A 9,780-nucleotide genomic window follows, 5' to 3' on the forward strand; every position below is an offset into this window, starting at 1 on the left:
CATATCATAGTCATTTTCTTTCTCTACCTGTATCTTTTAACAAACAACAATCCCATAAACTCTCTCCTACGCCCATTCACCTAGCAACCTAGACCTGATACAAGGGAAACTCATGCCTGAATCCAACTTCCTCCTTTACTACTAACCCACACCATCTCCCGTGTTATAATCGTTCCTCTTTGAACTCCCAAAACTAAAACTCAACTTTCTTTAACACCCAATCTAAACTGGGAATTCTTTGCTCCTTGTTCATAGGGTTCACGCATCACCTTCCAACCCCTTTCTCTCCTCCCATTTTTCTTCTTCTGACTTACGCACTTTCATCCATCTTTACCCATGCCATTCCCACACCTTCTCAACTCCCCTTCTCCCTCTTCTTACTGATTTTATACGCATCTCCCTCTACATCCACGTAAAATTCTTCTCTTCATTAAATTCCAAGATACTCCCTCTTTCTCATCACCTATTTTTCTCTTACCTCCACACGAACTAAAACCTGCTCACTTTTCTCCCCTGTTTTCTCTTGAAATAAAGAAAGAGAAACACAAGTATCAAGGCTAGAAACTACAAACTCAGTCTAACGGATAAATATTCAAGAAGCCTATAAATGGAAGATTTCTCAAGAAGAAAATCAAGAGGATAGATTAAGATAATATCTTAAGAAAGAAAAGCTTACAACGACATATCTATCCTGAAGAGAAAAAGAGAAAGAGCTCAAGAAAAAGAATACATCTGAGCTGAAGAAAAGAGAAGAGAAGAGAAAGAGAGAAAGAGATACTCTCGAGCTTCACTGTCAAATTTCTTACTACTGTAAAATCCTCTTGTTGAGAGATATAGTCTGACCTAGTTGTAAGCAATCGTTAATTGCAATTTTGTAGAGAATTAAAACACTTACAATTAATCTCAGTTTGAGTTGAGGAATCTAGGTGTGTAGTTTAGTACTAGGAGTGATTTAAATACTCAAAGGCAATATCAGTAGGGAGTTGAGTACCAAAAGTGGTGCAAATAGTCAAAGAAAATCTTGGTAGGTTGCTGAGTACCAAGAGTGATGCTAATACTTAAAGGAAATCTCGGCGAGGTAGGTGAGTACCAGGAGTGGTGCTAATACTCATTTGGAATCGGGTGAAGATTATAGTTGAACCCTCTACGGAGGAGACTGGACGTAGCTCAGTTGGAGAGAACAATATAAAATCTCTTGTGTTATTTTCTCTTTTCTTAACTAAACGATCCTCTTGAAAAACCTACAATTGAGCTTTATATTTCAAATACATGAACTTCTAAGCTAAACGATTATTTTTCTTTAAGGATGTTCTTACAAAACACTGTAGTAGACATATTCTGAATAGCACGTCAAACTTATCAACTTTTATACAAATATCTCAAGTCGAGCATCTAAGCTTTCAAAAGAATATTTTAAGAGTTTGATAGCGTGCTATATCAGAAGAGTTGCAAAAATGTTTTCCATTAACACTATTCAACCCCCTTTTAGTGTTTTTCAAGTACTTCATAGACTCCCCATGCAACACATCTCTCTTCTACTTTGCTTCAATTGGTTCCCTAAAACAACCTATCCTTCACTATCTCACTCGTTCTTTCCCACTTCTCAACCCGAGACTTTGCCACTCCCATTGGTTTCTTCACTCACAGAGTACCTAACCTTACTCAACGAGAAGGTTATACTCACGACCTACACACCCTTCGATCTACTTAAGGTAACATCGAGATTCTACCTTTAAACCAACAGGAGTGCAAAACTGCACTACCCTCACGGTCATGCAACACAATCCATGCTTCGAATGCATTAACACATGCCTCATCCATCATCATACAAATTTTCCAAGCAGAGAAGAGGCACAAACAACAACATACAATGCAATATACAATAAGGAATAACATACATCACGAAACCATACCTGGTTCTCCTGAGACTCTAAGGTTCCTTTGGCTTCTATAACACAATGGGTTGTCTCTCTTCCCCTTGCGATCATGGTAGAAGCTAGTCACCAATTCAAGACCTTCATGGTTTTATGTAGAGACCACTAGTGCTTTCCCTCTCTTTCTGATCAACCACTCTCTTCACTCATAAAGAAGCTAGGGTTTTGTCAACACTCTCACGGCTACCCTTATTTTTTTCTCTATTTTAACCTAATATAATTTTATAACTTACTCCTTATTACCCCTTCTTCTAAGTTGTTCTAGCTCTACCCTAAAACGACCCAAAACCTAACCTCTCATACTCTTAAATTTGGCACAAGAAATCTCCTCCAACACCCTCCAGATACACAACTTAAAATTTACCTAAAAATCCTTTTTTTAGGTTTAACTAAGCTCCCTAAAATACCCTTAGTGACTATGGGTACAAACTCTGTGAGTTGCGAGCTTAAGAGTTTAACAGGTAGCGCTGCTTCTAATCGTCTATCCATTTGCTTTTCAAGAGTGGCTCTCTGTCTTCATCTATAAGATTGTAGTTGTCCTTCTCCACAATATCCCACATGTCGATATGACATGATTTAAAGAATGTGATCATTCTTTGTTTCCAGTAATCAAACTTTACGCCTTTGAAGAGGGGATGACGGTTGACGATGTATCCTTCGTTTCCAATTCCTCATGATCGTTTCCTCGAGTCCTACTAAGAACTAACACTACGAGGTTAGCTTTGATACCAATTGAAGTACATGAAAAACACTAGAAAGGGGGAGGGTTGAATAGTGTTAATGGAAAACTTTTCGTAACCCTTCTAATATAGCACATTATCTAGCTGTTGAAATCTTCATTCAAATAATCGTTGGCTCGACTTAATAGGATTTTGCAATAACTGCTTTTAGCATGCTATTCAAAATATATGTACTGCAGTGTTTTGTTAAGAACTTTCTTTATGAAATAAATCATTTAGCTTGGAAGATTCTTGTGTTTGGAAATAAAGAACGACTGCAGGTTTTCATAAGTGGATCGTTTAGGTAAGAGAAGAGATAATTGCATAAGAGATTTTGTATTGGTTCACTCCAACTAAGCTATGTCCAATATCCTCCGTAGAGGATTCACTATAATATTCACCCAATTACAAATGTTATTCTTTTTCATAAAGACCATTTATCTTCTATAATCACCATTTTGAATATTTTTCTCTACACTGTTAATAGAATTGTTTACTAGCTTTTGGTGTTGAATTAGACTCAAATTGTGCATATGTTATTCTTGTTCATATTGATAATTTATCTGGTAAAATAACATTTTTTAGTGTCTTTAAGAAAGTATATATGAATAGAACTTTAGGCTAACTTTTTGAATTAAGTTAGGTCCAAGCCTAAATTCTAAGATGTTGTTTCTTAATGAGATGTTCAAATGCACATGTGTTGTTCTTACTTATATAAACTGTTTATTTCGTACAATATCAATTTTGAATATCTGTCTTCAGGAAACTACTTTTCAATAGAATTTTGGGGTATCTACCTTTAGAATAAAGTTGTGTTAAAACTCAGCTACTAAGATGTGTTCTCTCACTCTGATATGTCACTACCAAAAAAAAGCAATATAATAGGGTTTGTTTCCGAGGTCTTGAAACCTCTCCTAATTATTGGCGGTTTCAATACAAAATCGCAGGCAAGTTTAATTTAATTTTCTTAAAATATATTTCTAGAGGTTTCTTTATTAAACTGCTGGAAATGTCCAAAATATTTGACACCCAGGAGTTGCGCTTGCAGTTTTTTCCACTCTAAGCCGCGCTTCCAATGCTTTGTCTTCTCCTTTCGTCAGAGCTTCGGGTATTCTTGACTTTCCTCAATCCCTTGTTCCCTTCCCTTCTCCTCCTCCAAATTCCTAATTTCAAAAACCCAAGCATCAAGAGCTCACCACGTTTTTTAGAAGCTTTTCGATCATGTTTCTTAGACGCTCTCCGATGACGTTTTCGAGGAGCTTGTGATTTGCATAGCCTTCGTGCCTCGCCATTTCCATCTTCCCAACCTTCGTGTCTCGCCATTTCCATGTTTGCAACCTTCGTGTCTGATAACGGTTGAAAATATCGTTATCTGTGATGTAATTTTGACACTAAATGCACCCTTTTTTGCTTAGAAACTTACTTGGAATCATGTTTTTCTGTTAAGTTGTGTGAATAAGAGAGTTGAGGTTGAATTTGATGGTTTTATGACTAATATCCCTTGTTTTGGCAGGAAATGAGATAATATGGAAAGCAGAGATTAAGTGTCATGGAGATGGAGCTCAAAAAGGCCTGGAAAAGCACTAGAAGGGAGGAGAGCTCGAAGCTTGGGCGCCCTTTTTGGAGGCTTAAGCGTAGAAGAGTGTCGCTCACCACCCGGGCGCCCCTTTTGTGGCGCTTGAGCGCCAGAAGCACAAAGCTTGGGTGCCCTTTCTAAGGCTTGAGCGTAGGGAACCACCGCTCACCGCCCATGCGCCCTAAGTGGGGTTGCTTGAGCGCTAGTGCCACAGGCCTGAGCTTTGTTTCTATTTTGTTTTCGCTCTATTTAAAGGACCAGGACGTCCTAGGTTTTGTATCTTTGGCTTGAAGAGCACAACAACACATTCTTTCACCTTCTGAAGGCAGATTTGGATGCGGGAGCTTCCATCTTCTACTTTTAGGGTTTTTCTATCTCATTCTTCTTCATTGTTCATCTAGTTTCACCGTGTCTATGGTGAATTAAACTCTATTTGTTGTTGGGGATGATGTAACCTTGTGAACTCTCATGTATTTGAATTGATTCTTAATAATATATGCTTTTTCATTAATTGTTAGAGTAATTTATCTGTTACAACACTTACTTTGTTTAATTCATTCAATAGCATGATTTATGAATTGCATAAGTGTCGGGAGGTTCCTTACAATTCAGGTTCTTGTTGAATTACTCCCAAGAGTAATATTTCTCAGGGATGAGAGTATGAGTCTTGGTCGTCTTAAAACTCTTGATTTTCACATTTAATTACTAGTAATGCTAGGAATTGCATGAACTGGTGATTATGGCAAACTTATTTCGTCGAGGGATCGGGTTTAAGTGATTTAGTGAGTGACGTTAACATTAATGCATAAAGAATAATTCTTACATACATGAGAGGAAACTTGGTGAAATCTAACCCCAACAACATACTCATCTCATATTAAACAACATTCGTTCATTACTGTGCTATTCTGCTATTGATCAAAGTGCATTCATATTTAATTTTATGTCTTTGCATCTGAAACCAATGATCTCGTTTTCTTTTTTAAGTCTTAATTAATTGAATTATCACACGACTGTCTAGTGCCGAGAGTCTTTTAAGATATGATACTTGGTGTTACCATTTTATATTACTTGTGTGATTCAGTACATTAACAATGTCTCGTCGTTTTCATCTTCACAACCTTTTTGTCTTATTGACGTTTTTTAAGAGCTTGCGAGTTGCCCAAGGTGGAATCATTCGTAGACCGAAGCCATCTCCTTCTTGACGGCTTCCTCGACGGTGTTAACACTTGGTTTACCTTCATTGATTTCAAAAGTTAAATTTATTAGTGATGTACTAATTGATTGATTGATTTTCTGTAGGTTGGAGTGGGAGTAAAATCACACATCTCCTACGGCAGCGAGTTCTTGCGAGTGGTGGAGCACAAGCAGGTGGTGCAGCAGGAGGTTGAGCGATCGAAGTTCGTGGTGATGAAGGCCGAACAAGAGCAGCGGGCCGCGATTATCCGTGCCGAGGGAGAGAGCGATGCGGCGAAGCTAATCTCCAACGCTACTGCCTCGGCTAGAATGGGGCTGATTGAACTTAGGAGGATTGAAGCGTCCAGGGAAATAGCCTCCACGCTTGCAAAGTCGGAATGTTTCGTATTTACCTGGCGGACAGAACCTGATGATGGCCTTAACGCTTCCCGTTTATCTTGATAATGGTAATTACATGTCTCTGTTTGCATGTCTTTGATAGTGTGCAGATTCAATCTTTTGATAAAGAAAATAACAAATATGTATTGAAATATGTAGCATTTCTTTTTTTATTAAGAACCCTTAAAGTGAATAATTTTTTTATCGGTCGTCTGGTTTCTTATGTAGTTAATGAGTTTATATCAACTTATCTTTTTCAAGTTTTAATCGAGTTTATATCAACTTATCTTTTTCAAGTTTTAACAGAGATTATTGAGAATGTTGTCTTATACATGGTTTATGGTTGCTTGAGAAGGAACTCTTATTATTAGAGTATAATTGAATGTTCTCTTTATTAGAGTATAATTTAGTGCTGATCTTACCAATAGAATATAATTGATTTGCAGAAGCAAGAATCTGTTGTTTCTAAATACAGGGATGAGATCAACAGATTGTCAAGTGATGTGGAAAGCATCCCAAAGCTGGAGGCTGATCTTCTGGAAATGAAAAGGGAGAGGAATCAATCAGAACAATTCTTAACTTAGAGCAATAACATGTTACAGAAAGTGATGGAGTGTATTGATGAACCAATACAATTCTTAACTTAGCAATATCATTCTTCCTGTTGAGCCTGCTTTTGATGAACCAATAGAAAAAGTGAAGTAGCTTGCTGATTATGTCAGTGAATGCCAAGATGCCAAGGTACACATAGAGCAAGAGTTGCAGCTAGTGAAGGAGAAGGCCAGTATACTTGAAATTAAAGTAGCTGAATCCCAAGCCACTGTAAAATCCCTTGAATGGGAGTTATCGTCTTCGAATGACAGTGTTTCTCAACTTGCTGAAGAGAAAACAAAATTAGAACATCAGAAGGAAAAAATTGGAGGAAGAGTTACAGAAAGTTAAAGATAAAGTTGCCAAGGTCTTCAGTACCAACAAGTCACTCGAAGATGCCTTATTAGAAGCAGAAAAGATATTTCTATTCTTTCCGTAGAGAAAGAGAAAGCTCAAGCTAGTAGAGTTGCTGCTGAAAGAGAGTTAGAGAGTTTTAAAGATGAAGCAACCAGTCAAGCAAGCAAACTGGCAGAGGCTAGCAGGATCATAAAGGATCTGGAAGATAAACTATATCAGGTTGAGGGTACTAAGAAGTTACTTGAAGATGTGTTATCACAAGCAGAAAAAAATATTTCTATTCTTTCTTTAGAAAAAGAGCAAGCTCAAGCTAGCAGAGTAGCTGCAAAGATATCAATTTAAGAGACGGAGGATGCTACAATTCAATACTTAAAATGGGTGTCATTACCCCTCCAACGAATATGTTTTGTCTTAAGGTAGCTAAAATTTGTGTAACTTTTCCTTGTTATTTTTGCAAGATTTCTGTTTTTTATACTATATTTCACATTTATGCTATTATGAAATGATTAGTTCAGCCATATTGGTTTATATCACCTCATTTGTGAAGAAGAAATTAATCAACTGTCTCATCTGCAAGAAAGGGCTGAAAAACTTAGAGAATCAAAGAACCTTGGCTGCAGAAAAAGGTAGTGGAGCTAATCTACATCTATATTGTATGATTACCTCGGTTATTTTTCTTGGATTTGTTAGCCACCTCTTCTTGATGTTTCTGCACCAATGTTTTTGACCGTTTTGCTTTATTGTATTTGTCCACCAAGTCTGCATCCTCACTGGCCCTTTTCTTTTCCTCATCATTTGAAGCTAGTGTAGTAGCTTCATTGTATGCCTCCAAATAACTGCCATATAAATATATCTTTTTGGTTATAAGGCTCTCGATCTCACGGAATGGACTATGCAGGTTGCAGAAAAAGAAATTAACCAACCAAAGCATTCTAGAATATAATGGAAGATACACACTTCATCTTTGCTTTCTGGGCCCTATCCAAAGGGGTGTCTGTCCAAAAACTAGTTTCACGTCTACCTTCCTTTGGGCCCCTACTAAACTTGGCTGATTGCATAGTCACTCCACTAGGCTGAAACACAAATATTTAAGTAAGTTTAGTAAAATAACCGAGTTCCTTCTTGATTAAATAAATTGCTCTAAAGCTCAAGCATATTTTAGAAAATATTTAAGTAAGTACGTTTAATCTTGTTTTTAATGTTGTAGTTTTGATGTTTGTTGCTCTGATTGCCTATAAGAAAGATATCACATGTAATTATCAAAATATCATAATATTTTAATGATCAGGTAAGGGTTTTACTGTCTATCATGGATAATCTTGATTGGCATTTGAATATTATGGTTTTTCTTTTATTACTGGTTTGGTTTCCAATTATTAATCTTGCCCTTTGAATTATACATCTCATTCAGTTTGCCTGTATTGACAAAATGGGTGGCTATGTTTAGTGTCCATTTAATTTTGCATTTCCTTTGTCTTTTATAGTATTCGTTTTTAATATTGTTTGCATTTTTTTTGTTTTTAAATATAATAATAATTTTAAATTAAAAATAACCAGACTTATTTCTTAAAATTATTTACTCATGGGTATCACATTTTTTCTATCTTGCCCTCAATTATATAGGTTTCTATTAAGTGCATTTTTTTTTATCATTTGCATATTTGTTTTACCATTGTATACAGCTTTTGTAAATTTATACGAGCGCATTGTATCATTACATATATTAAGATATTATTTGTACTCCTGATATGGTACGTAGTCCACATCATTTCAGATTAAAAGAAATGAATATTTTCTTTTAGAAAAACTCTCATATGTTAGAAACCAATGTGAGGATCAATGTAAAATTGGGACGAGATGTAGGTTAAAGAATTAATATACATGTTAGAAAAATGAGTTCATCTTTATAAAGGATTAAGCCATGTTGTATACTACTAAGAAACTTATTTAAGTAAAAGTTTATTCACAATATTGGAAATAATTGTAGCTGTCACGTTATCTTGTAATTGTAATTAGGTGAATCTGGCTTGTTCCTATCATTTCTTGTTCTGCATGCATACATAAGCTGGAACTATGGTTTATATTTGCTTAAATTGCATCATAAGTGTGTTCTTGTTCCTTTAATTTCCACTTTGTTGTACTTTCCAGCATTAGGCTTAGGATTAGTTATTGATTTCTATTGTAGGTATCTAATCAAGAAACACTAGTACACCAGCACGATATAACACCGGTTAAAATTAGTTATAGGCACCGGTTCTACAACCGGTGCATAATCAGACGGGGTAAAAAAATATAGGTTTTATGCCTCGGTCATGGACCGAGACAAAAGTGGTAAGATTATGCCCCGGATTTTAAATAACCGAGGTCGTAACACTTTTTTTTTTAAAAAAAAATTAGGTAACTCAGTTCAGTTCAAGCAGATGGTGACCGAGATTCACAAAAACGCAATGCAGAACCCAGAAGCGCAACCCATAACCCAGAACATAACCCAGAACAGCAACCTGCAACGCAAAACAACAACCCAAAACCACCATAACAGCAACCCAAAACCCAAATCGTGCCTCCATGATTCAATCTTCTCCACCCCCAACCTGCACAGAGAACCCAGAAACTCAAAAATCGGAGAAACGAAACTCAAATTGCAACAACCAAACTCAAATCGCAGAAGCCAAACTCAAATCGAAAAAACCAAATTCAAATCACAGAAACTCAAACGGTAGGAGAGAAAACAGAGATGGTGAGGGAGATCGAGGAATTTTCGCTGCCGCCGCGTCCTCGCCGTCGCCGCATCCTCGCCGTCGCCGCATCCTCGCCGTCGCCGCGTCCACCATCGTTTCTCTCTCGTCGAAAACCACCGATCTCGCGGCTGTGCTGGCTGTGTGGGTGTTGTCGCGCGACGAGATCTAGACTCAAGGACGTTGGGGTCGTTGTCGGAGAAGGCGATGTCGCCGGTGGTGCGGTCGGGGACGACGAGAGAAAGCGATGGAGGGAGTGGGAGGGAGGGAGTCAGATCTGGAGGAAAGGAGGG

General features: G+C 37.3%; 1 protein-coding gene and 1 long non-coding RNA gene across 3 annotated transcripts; one reads left to right on the forward strand and one right to left on the reverse strand.

Annotated features, from left to right (window-relative positions):
* Positions 1-5,330: 5,330 nt before the first annotated feature.
* LOC148192957 (uncharacterized) lies at positions 5,331-7,285 on the forward strand. Of its 2 annotated transcripts, XR_015782062.1 has the most exons (3): positions 5,331-5,448; positions 5,532-5,872; positions 6,251-7,285. It is a non-coding gene; the product is annotated as an uncharacterized LOC148192957 (long non-coding RNA). The 2 variants fall into 2 exon arrangements; XR_015782061.1 differs by having other exon boundaries at positions 5,373-5,872.
* LOC148192958 (uncharacterized) lies at positions 6,543-7,996 on the reverse strand. The gene is made up of 3 exons (XM_088098405.1): positions 7,710-7,996; positions 7,416-7,588; positions 6,543-6,681 (listed from the first exon to the last, which is right to left on the reverse strand). The coding sequence occupies exons 1-3, from the start codon at positions 7,808-7,810 to the stop codon at positions 6,674-6,676; spliced, it is 282 nt and encodes a 93-aa protein (XP_087954531.1). The 5' UTR covers positions 7,811-7,996; the 3' UTR covers positions 6,543-6,673.
* Between the last annotated feature and the right edge of the window lie 1,784 nt (positions 7,997-9,780).

The sequence above is a fragment of the Vigna umbellata genome, chromosome 9 (assembly GCF_029865625.1).
Source record: "Vigna umbellata cultivar VRB3 chromosome 9, Vumbellata_1.0, whole genome shotgun sequence".
Lineage (NCBI taxonomy): Eukaryota > Viridiplantae > Streptophyta > Magnoliopsida > Fabales > Fabaceae > Vigna > Vigna umbellata.